The 13097-nt window shown below is 40.2% G+C and overlaps 1 protein-coding gene across 6 annotated transcripts in view; it reads left to right on the top strand.

Moving 5' to 3' along the window:
- Positions 1-13097, top strand: part of znf407 (zinc finger protein 407) — a 232131-nt gene that overhangs the window by 187611 nt on the left and 31423 nt on the right. Inside the window, exon 11 of one of the 6 annotated variants that reach the window (XM_061819994.1) lies at positions 10618-10897. The exons of 4 other annotated variants lie outside the window; for them this stretch is intronic. In XM_061819994.1, the coding sequence (XP_061675978.1) occupies positions 10618-10682 (65 nt within the window). In that variant the 3' untranslated portion in view covers positions 10683-10897. Of the gene's footprint in view, positions 1-2669; positions 2730-10617; positions 10898-13097 lie in introns of those variants that run through there. One more of the 6 variants, XM_061819996.1, reaches the window with a different exon arrangement.

Raw genomic sequence — 13097 nt, 5'->3', positions numbered from 1 at the left:
AAACAAACGTTAATATTTGATACAATAGGCTTTGTTTCCAATCACTGAGGTCAAACGTTTACTTTAGTTGTTCACCAGGTTTGCACACACTGCAGGAGGGATTTTGGCCCACTCCTCCACACAGATCTCTAGATCAGAGAGGTTTCTGGGCTGTTGCTGAGAAACACGGAATATAAGCTCCCTCCAAAAATTGTTCTATTGGGTTTAGGTCTGGAGACTGGCTAGGCCACACCAGAACCTTGATATGCTTCTTACAGAGTCACTCCTTGGTTTTCCTGGCTGTGTGCTTCAGGTCATTGTCATGTTGAAAGACCCAGCCACGACCCATCTTCAATGCTCTGACCGAGGGAAAGAGGTTGTCCGCCAAAATCTCACAATACAATGCCGCAGTCATCCTCTCCTTAATACAGGGCAGTCGTCCTGTCCCATATGCAGAACCCCCCCCCCCCCCAAAAAAAAAGCATAATGCAACCACACCCATACTTCACAGTAGAGATGGTGTTCTTGAGATGGAACTCATCATTCATCTGCCTTCAAACACGGTTCGTGCAATTATGAACAAAAAGTTCTGTTTTGGTTTCATCTGACCACAAAAGATTTTCCCATGACTCCTCTGTATCATCCAAATGGTCATTTGCAAACTTAAGACGGGCCTTGACATGTGCTGGTTTAAGCAGGGGAGCCTTCCGTGCCATGCATAATTTCAAACCATGACGTCTTAGTGTATGACCAAGAGTCATCTTGAAAACAGTGATCCCAGCTCTTTTCAGGTCATTGATCAAGTCCTGTCATGTAGTCCTGGGCTGATTCCTCACCTTTCTAAGGATCATTGAGGCCCCACAAGGTGATACCTTGCATGAGGCCCCACTCCGATTGAGATTGACCGTCATGTTTAGCTTCTTCCATTTTCTAATGATTGCTCCAACAGTGGATCTTTTTTCACCAAGCGGCTTGACAATTTCTCCGTAGCGTGGAGTTGTGTGGAGTTGTACACTTTTGACTCTGGTGTCTTTGGACAGCTCTTTGCTCTTGGCCATGTTATAAGTTTGAGTCTTACTGATTGTATGGGGTGGAGAGGTGTCTTTGTGCAGCTAACGACCTCACACAGGTGCATCTGATTCAAGATAATACATGGAGTGGAGGTGGACTTTTAAAGGCGCACGAACAGGTCTTTGAGGGTCAGAATTCTAGCTGATAGACAGGTGTTCAAAAACTTATTTGCAGCTGTATCATAGAAGTAAATCGTTAAATAATCATACATTATGATTTCTGGATTTTTCTTTTTAGATTATCTCTCACAGTGGACATGCACCTGCGAGGAAAATTTCATACCCCTCCATGATTTCCAAGTGGGAGAACTTGGAATATTACAGGGTGTTCAAATACTTATTTTCTTCACTGTACATGGATTTGGTGAGATACAGCTTCACAGCTTTTTAAGCCCACTGACTGTGTCACCTTTGTGCCTGAAGGAATACTTCAAGGACCAATGTGTGCGATTTAATGTTTGTCTCTTGTACATAAACTGAAACAGTCAAACACACACAGCGGGTCCTCTCCTGTGAGTGATGTCTGGACGGAATACTTCAGGCGGCATAGTTTCTCCGGTATGCGATAGTGAATAGGATTCGACAGACAGACTGCCTTCTCCTATGAGACCTAATCCATTATTCAATCCAACTTCTCCCTCAATTCAGACACTCACTACGTACACAGATACAGCTAAGTTGTCTAAGACAAGAGGTATGTACAGAGGTGACGGGGGGGGTGATGTTGAGCAAATAAGAAAAAAAAATTAACTTAAAGTGTAGAGCACACGTTTGAAACAAGCCAAGACTGCTGCTTTTCTGTTTCAGCCTCCTTTGCCAAAACATGTTCTATACTTAGCCAACACAACGCCTCATATCAACGTCTTCCCTTATCTACAGCCTCTTTGGCACGAGTGTTCTTTTTGTGAACTCGGACGTGACCTTTGCACCCTTTTACTGTACTAAGCACCCTTGTCTTCTTCATTTGCCTCTCGTCATCTGTTTGGTTGGTGACTCTCAAGACACAGCGGAGGCATCACTAATTACCAGAAGGCTCAACTTTCCCAACTAAACAACCAATTATCAGCGCTTTAGCTCAAGCCGAGTCCCATGTTTTCTGATACAGTGGCCTATTAAGAGCTCCTTTTCTCCCCCACCATAATTGAATCCCCTGGCTGCTAATCAGTGTGCTATTTTAAGGCAATGTGCAGTTTGTAATCAGAGGTCCTGCCTATTAGACTATCAGATCCCAATTAAGTGCCCTCTTATTTCCAACATAACAAGTAGCTACTGCCACTCCTGTTATTGTAGTTCCATTTTTAATGGCGAGTTTCTATATTGAGTCCAAAAATAAAAGGGCAAAGGTTAATTTCAGTGTTAACTGTACCGCAGTTGTTTTTTTCTTTTTCTTCTACATATAAACATATAGGTGATGATGAATTACTAAAATGAGCGGTGATCTCGATATAAAAATTCATTTGTCTAATTCATGTGCCTCTCTGGTTTGTTTATTCCTGCTTCATACACAAAATAGTCTGGCAAAATTGGACGAGTCTTATTGCAGATGTGTAAATTTGAGAAGAAAAAGTTCAGAACGCCTCAGAATGCCTTGACCAACATGACCTTTTTCTGTCCTTTTAGGGTTATAGAATAAATCGCTACAGTTCTCTTGGTCATGTTATGATGACAGCTGAAGATGAGGGGAGCCAGAGTTTGAAAGAGGACCACATAGAGCCGCTTATGAATTTGTGTGTGAATTAATGCTGTACAAAGTGTTTGAATTTGATTGTGGCTGTGTGTGTCCGTGTGTGTGCGTGCGTGCGTGTGTGTGTGTGTGGTGTGTGTGTGTGTGTGTGTTGTGTGTGTGTGTGTGTGTGTGGTGTGTGTGTGTGTGTGTGTGTGTGAGTGTGTGAGAGAGAGCGAGAGAGAGAGCATGCACACATGTTCGTGCGTCCTTGTGTTACAAAAAGAAAGTGTGTACATCTCCAAGTCTGTGTGTTTAGTGTTGGTGTCGACTCCCCACAGCCTAATTAAAGGGCAAGGGAAGCCACTCACAGAGAGTTTAAATCTAAAAGGGTAAATTAGCAGTCAAAAGGGGTGTGGCAAATTCACATTTCCACACGGGCCATGAAATCTCTTTTGACAACATTGAAAAAAAGTGGGGGGGAATGAACAAGGAGGGTGAAGAAAGGGGTAACATCTTAATGAGACCTTAGTGTGTGTTGTTTTTTTTTCCTTCTGTGATATGGGATAAACAGGCACATATAAAACGACACCTCACAGTTTGCTGGATCTACAAAGTGAGCCTATATGGATGCGAGACTAGCAATCTATCCTGGGTGTGGCCCAGAAGTAAACTGATCCCGCACGATGTCCAACATCACGTCAAGAGATTTTTATATTGCACAACTGTTCTCAAATGTTTTTACATCAGCTACCACCTAAAAAATTACATTGATTTCCAAGTACAGTGGAACGAATTACAAGTTTTACAAACAGTTTCGGTCATGTCAAAAATGTTTGTGCAAAAAAAAAATTACTTCTATTTACTTACGTACTGTATTATTTTTAGTTTGTTGGGGAAGAACGGAAGGATTTACAATGTGCTTCTCGTGCTGCGTGATGATCATTGCATGCATAATGGATTACTCTAAGATGACAACTAGTTGTCAGCTAGGCAACGTTAATGCAGAAAGATCAGATGGTGTAAACTTGATCATCTACGCGCAAATCTAATTGTTGCTTTTTTTGTGATTGACGTAGTAAAAGAAGTTTGAAAGCCTTTCTATTTTCATTCATAAAAACTGTATGTACTTTATCCGTCAATTTTCCAAGCCGCATATCCTAAGAAGGGTCACGTTAGTGCTGGAGCCTATCCTATGTGTAATGTGAGCATAGTCATGCTAAAATAGCTGTCCACCCGTGTGTTTGCTAGGCAGCCACCTCTGCTTCTTCAATCATTCAATCGCAAATCTAATCTGGGCCCAATTTGTGGTTGACATAGGGAAGCCTGCAAATAATTTTGTTTTCAGCCAAAATTACTATTCACAATATGTACAGTATGCCTTGTGCATGTGACATCACGTATGAGCTCTGTCCATAGTAGAAGTTGGAATTTGTTTTTGTCACATGAATGGCTACATAAAAATATAAAATTTAACTACAAATTTGAACTGGGCATCGTGCACTGAAATGTGAACATGGCCTTTGTTGTTGTTGTAGTTTTGCTCTTTATTAGACCAACCAAAACAATAAGAAAGTGCTTATTGGTGATAGCTTGAGCAAAGCAATCAAAAAAATGAACAAAAATATCTGAAGAAATTTGGCCAACATAGCACCTAATAGAATAATAAAATTGTAGGATATATGTGACCCTAGAGAGGATAAGTGATACGGAATATGGCTGGATGGATGGATAAAAATATGAAAGCATTTCATTCCATGATTCTTTCACATCCCACTAGAAGGAGCTTACTACAGCATTTTGAGAATGACTGTAATATGTTACATTGCCAAATTTATTTTTCCAGATGTATGGCCCACTGAGAATACTTCCAAAGGTTACTCAAATAGATACTTAAAGGTGTTTTGATGATTATGTCGCAGTTATTCCTTGTTATTTCATGGTTTGAAACACAAACACGTTAGTGGTGCAATGGGGCCCTATTAGGGTCAATATACTACAGCTTCATAATTTCCTGTTTATGTGTTGGGCAGTGGCAGCTAACCTGCTAGTACATCCTTTTGTGTTTTGTCTGACTGTTGTCTGTCCTCCAATGTCTTCGTTGCCTCTGTGTTTTATCTGCTCTGTTTGATTGCTATGAAGTGTGATGTCGGAGTGTGTCAAAATGTATTTTTCCCCAGAGTGAGACACCTAATAGAGATTCTGGGTCCGCAATACAAACATATTGTACCGGTGCAAAAGCACACAGGGGATTTCATTGCCAATCTTACAGGATATTGCCCAAGGACTGTGTTTGTGCATATTGGAGATTTCATGTGCACACTGAGTCTCACATGTCACTCTATTGCATTGGTTCCTGGAAAATAGATCTTAGTTCTGTCAATCCTGGGCCTGCAGGCATAAGAGGCATAAGTGTCTCTCTCAGTGAGACACACAAGCACACACATTTTCCCTTACCCACACACATACAAGAAGGTCTGAGACACAGCCTCTTGGATTCACAGTGAGGAATACAGATTCAGGTCCCTCTGTAGATAGTGATCAGCCTTTCTATGGCTTCAGAAATGTAATCTTCACCAGGCTGCTGAATTGATAATACTCACCGGTATGCATTTTATTACAAAGGCTGAGTTTGTAAGAAGGTAATCATTTACTGTTGCTACTATCTACCTTAAGCCATACATCTTCTGTCCTCACAGTACAAAGTTCTCCTGCTTCGTCTCACTTTTCTTAAACTGTGTTTTACTTGGCGGTGCATTTACAAAATAACAGCTACTTTAAGGGTTTTCACCTCTTGCTTTATCCTCACAGCAAGCACCAATAACTAAACGTTCTTATTAGATTCATGTTTTTGTATGTATACATGATCACAGTGTGTCTGTCCATGTGTTTGTGTGGGTATACTTGTGTCCGCATGTGTGTGTTTCTGTGCGTGTGTATTGGGCATAAGGGCTAAAAATGACAGAGGAAGAAGGGCTAATCCCTTTGGGCGTATAGCAGAATTCAATACCAGGCCCCAATATCAATTACCATATTTATCATATTTATTCATTCTGTCCTGCTTTATGCTGTCCCTCCTCCTCACATTTGTGCTCTCTCTCTCTCCCTCTCTCTCTGTCTTTCTTTCTCTCTCTTTCTCACTCTCTCTGTCTCTCTCTCTCAGATCTTTCGGTGCATTTATAAATCTTTTTTTTTCCTCCATTGCTCTCTCCACTGGAAACGTCAGTCTGCCAGTCATGTTGATTGACAGCACTCAAGTGGCCCACTGTAATGTGTCTCATTTCTTTTCTTTTTTTTCTTGGTTAGATGTTGTAGAGGTCTTATCAGGAAACCCAAATTATTATTTTTTCTTTGAGAAAAAGCTGGGTGCCACTCAAAATGATTGACAGCTCTCAGATTTGCAGCCTGTAGATCTGAGATTTCCTTGAAGTTGCTATGTTGATTTTTTTTTTTATCATTTTATTGAAGTTGCATGTGTGCTTTTATTACTAAGCATCCAATGGTACACACAAACTGCCAATACGCGGTGGTCTGACCTTGGCAGTGATTTCATCTGACAGATGGCAATCTGTTGTCTTCTCAGCACGTCCCAAGTCAAAATTTGCCTTGTAAATGATCTTTGTTTGGGCATGCATTTCTAACCTCAGAATCAGTAATATAACAATATATTGAATTTGATGTGGAATCACAAGGGTACATAGCTGCTAAAATAAGTATTTAACACATGAACATTTTTCCTCACTGCACGTAGTTCCAAAGGAGTCACAGACCTGAAAATTTCACTCGACGTTGTGACAACATAAGTAATCCATACATCCGAAGAAAGGAGAATAAATTAGATCAGAAATGAAGTTGTGTAATAATTTGAAAAGACACTGAGGACAGTTATTGAAACACCAATTGGTATTTATGTAACAATTTGCACAAAAGCCTTTGTTTCCAATGACAGTTTCAAGACACTGAGTGTATCGAGAAATTAGTTCATGCATTTGTGTGTGTGATTTTGGCCCATTCCTCCACACAAACAGGCTTCAAACCTTGAAAGTTTTATGGGCTTCTTTTCTGGACATTGAGTTTAAATTTTTTCCATGGTAGTCCACCTTTCACCCAAAGTTAGTTAGGATAGGCTCCAATGCTCCCGTGACCCATGTGAGGATAAGCAGCTTGGAAAATGGAGGGATGGAAATCAGGTAATTGACTGCACCATTCTAAAAGCTTTGGGTTTTTTTCCCTTGAAACCATATAAGGGTTTTCTTGGCAGTATGTTTTGGATCATTATCCCACTGAAATGTCCACCCTTGTTTCATGTTCATCGTCCTTGTAGTTGGCAGCAGATTTTTGTCAAGAATGTCTTGGTATATTTACCCATTCAGCCTTACTTTAGTAACATAAAGTTTACCTGTATCATGTGGTGAAAAATCAAACCCTCACCATCATGTTCCCGCCTCTGACCTTCACTGTTGGTCTGGTGTTTTAGGCTGATGTCCAGTCCCATTTCTCCTCCAAACATGGTGTGTAGGTGGCGTCCAATGAGCTGATGGCGTAGTGTGTTACAGATGGTAGCCTTTGTTACTTTGGTCCTAGCTCTCTGCAGGTTATTTACCTGGTCCTGCCATGTGGTTCTGTGATTTTTGCCCACCATTCTTGTGATCGTTTGACTCCACGGGGTGAGATTTTTCGTTGAGCCCCAGATCAAGGGTGATCATCAGTGGTCTTGTATGTTTTCCATTTTCTAATACAGTAATTACTTCCACAAGTGATTTTTTTCACACCTATGATTACACTTGCTTACCTAATGTAGATTCATTCTTCCCAGCTTGTTGCAGGTCACAATTTGGTTTCTGGTGTTCTCTTACAGGTCATTGGTCTTGACCATAGTGGACTTTGGAGTGTGACTGTTGAAGTTGTTAACGGGTGTCTTTTATACAGATAATTAATTCAAACAGGTGCTATTAATACAGATGGAAGGCATATGAGCCTCTTTAAGAAGTTACAGGTCTGTGAGAGTCCAAAATCTTTCTTGTTTGTATGTGACCAAATACATTCTTACCACCTTAATTGGCTAATAAATTATTTAAAAATAAGACAGTAATTTTCTAGATTATTTTTTCTCACTTTGTCTCTCATAGATGAAGTATAGGTAAAAGGAGAATTTCAGGCCTCTCTCATCCTTTTAACATGCACATTTAGTGGCTAAAATACGTTTTTGCCCCACTATGTATTCTCATTTCATCTGTGTGACATTTTCCATCTTGAGTGAGTCAAACGTCAATATTTGTGCGTTTATTTGATACGCATTTCAAAATCTGTGTTATAATGTGTGTGTTTTTTAAAATGTCCTTTCCTGTGTATCTTTGTAATGCTTGTTTATGTCTATCAGTTCCCATGTGGAAGCGATTGTGTCTGTAAGTATGACCTCTGAATCCCGAGGCTTATCGTGGCAGTGTTCCACATTATTGATAGCAAGCTAAGATATCGACAAGCCATGCACCGGCAGCTTCTAGCAATGCCGGCAAGCGGGATGGGGCTTTGATATGACATATTGTGCGTCTCAGCACAAGCCATAAATAATTCTGACACGTTTTTGTATGCATGGGAAAGTCCTTGATTCAGCCTCCCATAAAAATAAACTTCTATTATGGAAGGTATTTGTCAAGTGTGTGCGTGATGGATGGCCCGGCGTTTACCCTGTGGCAAGACGATGGGTTATGGATGCCCACTGCCCCTTACTGGGGGAGGAGTTGTACCTAGCAACTCTGACACAGGAGTAATTACTTACCTCCTCAGCACCGCAACACTGAGAGGAGGGAGTCGAAGAGGGCTGAGGGCATAGTGGTCTGTATCTAGGTGTATTTATGGGGCGGGATAACTGTTTTATACAAACACCTCAAACACCTTCTCTAATTGCACACCCACCTCTACCCCTCCTCAATTTCCTGTAACAGCCCATGCATGTAGCCATGTCTACAAAGGTAGTTTGACTATGTAGAAATAGTGATGGGTGGCTATAAACATCCATTCATCCATTTTCTGAGCCACTTATCCTCACAAGGGTCACGGAGAGTGCTGGAGCCTATCCGAGCTGTCAACGGGCAGAAGGTAGGGTACACCCTGAACTGGTTGCCAGCCAATTGCAAGGCACATCGAGACAAAGAGCCGCACTCACAATCACACCTCGGGGCAATTTATAGTGTCCAATTAACGTTGCATGTTTTGAGATGTGGGAGGAAACCGGAGTTCCCTGAGAAAAAAAACCCAGGCACGGGAGAACATGCAAACTCCACACAGGCGGGTCCGGGATTGAACCCGGGACCTCAGAACTGTGAGGCCAACGCTTTCCATCTTATCCACTGTGCCGCCTGGCTATAAACAATATTTAGATTTTGCATCATTTAAAACATCAGACACAATTACTATCCCCATTTCTTAATCTGACTCACCAGCCATGGTGCAGATCCAATGAGTTATCGTGAAAACAAACCATTTAGCCCCCAGAATTCAGGGCGGGAGTAAGATCCTCCACTCACTCTAATGATGAGAGAAAAAAAGAGAAGGAGGTGGGGGGTGGGGCGAGAAAGTTAGAGAGATAGTCAAATTTGGATACAGAGTCGCTCAGTAACACTTCCAATTATCTGGGCTCGAACCAGGCACTAGAGATTGGAGGTGTTCAGAAAGAGCAGAAAAAAAAACTAACATGTACTGTCGCTGAAGTTGTGATAAACAAAAAGTACTGAGGTTACATCAGAAGATCCAAACCACTCATTAGCACAAAGGCTTGAATTTGTGATAACGTATAGAGACGTGCAGTGGGCCTGAAGTGCAAAACACAACTGCAAATAACCAAACACAACTCCAAATAGAACAACACAACATCAAATAACTAAACACTATGCCAAATTAAACAAAACAAAGCAAATAATTTAATATGATGGCAAATTAAAAAACAGTAAATGAATAAATAATAAAATAAACAATCAAAACAGCAAATAATTGAATGCAACAGCAAATAATAACAAAAAATAGCTAATCACAAAAACAAGTAAATGTCAGCAAATCAAAAAAACAACAAATAACGAAACACAATGGCAAATTAAAAAACACAACAGCAATTAACTAAACGCAGCAGCAAATTAAAGAAACACAACATCAAATAATTAAACATTCTTCCATTTGGTGAACTGTTTATCCCCACAAGGGTCGTGGGAGTGTTGGAGCATATCCCAGCTATCTATGGGCAGGAGGTGGGGTATATCCTGAACTGGTTGCCAGCTAATTGTAGCAAATAACTAAACATAACAGCAAATGAAAAAAAAACAACAACAAAAAAAACAAATCAATAAAGACAAGGACATTAAGATTCCAGAAAAGTTGGTACTTGTTGGTGATCAAATTCATCAGTGATTGGATGGGACGGACAACTTTATTGAACGATGGCGTCTGTACAGCCCAACCTCTTTTAAATGCTTGTCAGTGAGTGGATACTCATTTGAGTATCGTAAATTAGCCCTGAGCATATCTGTCCACTATCAAGTCATTTATATGTGTAATGGGAGAAGCCACACCACCTAGTTTGAAAACCACTTCCCTAGTCAAAATAATATTTGATAGCTCATTTCACTCGTTTCAAAATCCACACCAGACACTTCCTGGTCAAAGAATCCAATCAAGTCTTCCCTCTCATCAAATCAATTACCCTTCCCAATAGTTTAATGTCATTATGCTTTTTCCTTTGCTGTTATGTTTTTTTCATTTGTGGTTATGTTTAGTTATTTGCAGCAGTTTGTTTTTACTTGCCATTGTGGTTTATTTGCTGTTCTGTTTTTTAATTTGCCGTTGTTTGTCGTCATTTGCTGTTGTGTTTTTATACTTGCCAATATGTTTTGTTATTTATGTTGTGTTTTGCAGTTGAGGGCCACCATAGAGACAAGCCAAAGGAAAAATTACAGGAGACTATGAGATGGACCTGCTGAAACAAAGTTTAGTCTTTACCAGTAAAATGGAAAAACTGAAGTTTGTAGAAAGAAAGGACTGCTTATTTTACAAAACATATAATACAATTTTATGTGTGAAACTCATTGGAGCGAATACTATGACTTGGGATTCAATAATGATGTAACAGATCAGAAATATGAGGCAGGAAATCTGTAGACCACATTTTTTGGCCTGATTTACAAAGATCCAAAATAGCCACCACCCAATTGTGTGTCTCTCTGATCACTTGTGTGCTTTGTCATAGGCAATATGGCATAATCCCTTCTTGTGGCTGGCTTCATATTATCCCTTAGCTCTTTCAGAATCTGAAAATTTACAATACTGAATAGGTGATATGTCACAATCTGTCTTGTTTCTTGGATATCAAAAATGTTTACACAAGTGGAAAAATTCTCCCTACTGCCTCTCATTTCCCTGTGCAATCCAGGTTTGCACCTGCTTTTCAAACACGGTATTTAGAGACACAAATTCAGCCATTGCGATTTGTCTCAGTTTTGATTAATCACATTGTGTATGCTAATTTAATCTCCTCCTCCCCATTACATGCAACTGCATTGCAATTTTTTGCATTTGGCAGAAGCAATCCTGGGTGTGCTGGTTCGTCGGTCATCTTGCATGAACAATCAAGTTTGCAATTGTTTTTGCCCATGAAAACTGCGTAAATTTGGTCCTTTAGCAGGAAATTGAAAAGACAGTTGCAATTAAACTGGAGAAAGATCCACATTCCAAGAACAAAAAAGTTGATTGGAGGGAACAATTGGATGGTAACAACAATAAGTCACTGGTTTGATGTAAAGAATTAGCAATTCTTGAAAATAATTTTTCTGGATTAAGATGTTAATTTCTTGTCATATTTATCATTTGATGTCAAGACCAAATGTTTTCAGTCTAGAGCAAAAATGACGATTATTGCCCTCACTGTTCCAGTACTTTTGGAAAGCATTGTACATGAGTTTTTAGTCAACTTGTATGCATATGTTACACACAACCCAGGGGCAGTGGCAACAGTAGAAAAGTCAAACGTTCATTCAAGAGGACCATCAGATTAGATTAGATTGTGCCCATTTTTATCCAACCAAATTGTTCCCAATTTGCCAACAACAGCAGCCACCTCTACGTTCATGCATCTCCTTTTGGATGATATCAAAAGGAAAGCTGTGATGATTGACTGGAACTATCACGATGTGAGGATATTATACATGTAGAAAAACTAAATCTGAACAAAGGTCTCTATTTTAATTTGTATGCATTCATAAATGTCTACCCATGCACATATTTATGAATATGTACAGGCATTTGTGTTTGCTAATTAGGGCATATGTGCATGTTTGTATGTCAGTCTGTGAGCTAAACAGCCAGATTGAGGGGCCTAGGGTACCATCTGAGGATAAGGAAAGGTAGGCGTTGGGTAAGGAATATGTTCTCTGGTAACCGCTACACACCTTCCGTGTGTGGGTGTGCAAGCGGCAGCCTGGGTCATGGTGGGACCACAGTAACAGCCCGTCAGTGGGAGTGACACCTGTTCACCACTGCTCACCACTTTATCTTTACAGTTGCTCTTGTCCCGCTGCCTCAGCCTTTTTCTCTCTTCCTTGTTCACTGCACTCCTCCCCCCTCCTCCCACTACTGCAACGCAGAGGCGAAGCTCATCAGGTGAGCTAGTAGTGAGTAAAACAGGTCCAGATGTTCTTTCATGCGAGAAAGAAAGAGGATTCTTGTCAAGACACAAACACTGACAACTAACATCAACAAATTGCTTCTGTGGCACTAAGGCTGCTGTTAGGTGAGGTGACTGGTACAAGACGGTTTGTGTAATACAGCCCATATAAGAAATTCACACTCACAATCTTAAATTGGTCCAGGTAAGAATAAACCAAATGTTTTACACTAAAATTACATTGAGTTACAAAGTCTGTAAGTATATTTTAAGTTTGTTGAGTCATACAGTGCTCGCCAAGCGCAACAACAGGTACATGTGCACTGTAGAAGACCTGCATAAAGGATTCTTGTTTTTTCAAAGATCAATTTGACTTGACCCATCAGTTATCATTCTATTTCTATAATAATAGTTTACAGTGGTTTATTAAGGCTCTTTATGATAATGAAATTTCCAACTTTAAAAGCAGATGCAGTTTTAAAAAAATATGTGAAGCAGCCAGAGGCAGATGCTTGCACCATACCAAGTGGATTGGAACATTGGAAGAGCCAAAAGGCACACATTGAAGAATTTTTTTTTAAATGCCTCAGTGATGTCACTGAAATCTTGCATCCTGAAAACAAAAATCTTGGACAAATGCTATGAGACCTTCAATTGTCCCTCCACACTGTTGAGCAGAAAATATCAGACATTAGCATGGACTTATTCACAGGTGCACTCAGACTTCCAATCGTGT

The sequence above is a fragment of the Syngnathoides biaculeatus genome, chromosome 5 (assembly GCF_019802595.1).
Source record: "Syngnathoides biaculeatus isolate LvHL_M chromosome 5, ASM1980259v1, whole genome shotgun sequence".
Lineage (NCBI taxonomy): Eukaryota > Metazoa > Chordata > Actinopteri > Syngnathiformes > Syngnathidae > Syngnathoides > Syngnathoides biaculeatus.
The sequence above is the reverse complement of the archived record's forward strand: the minus strand, read 5'-3'. Positions and strand labels throughout refer to the sequence as shown.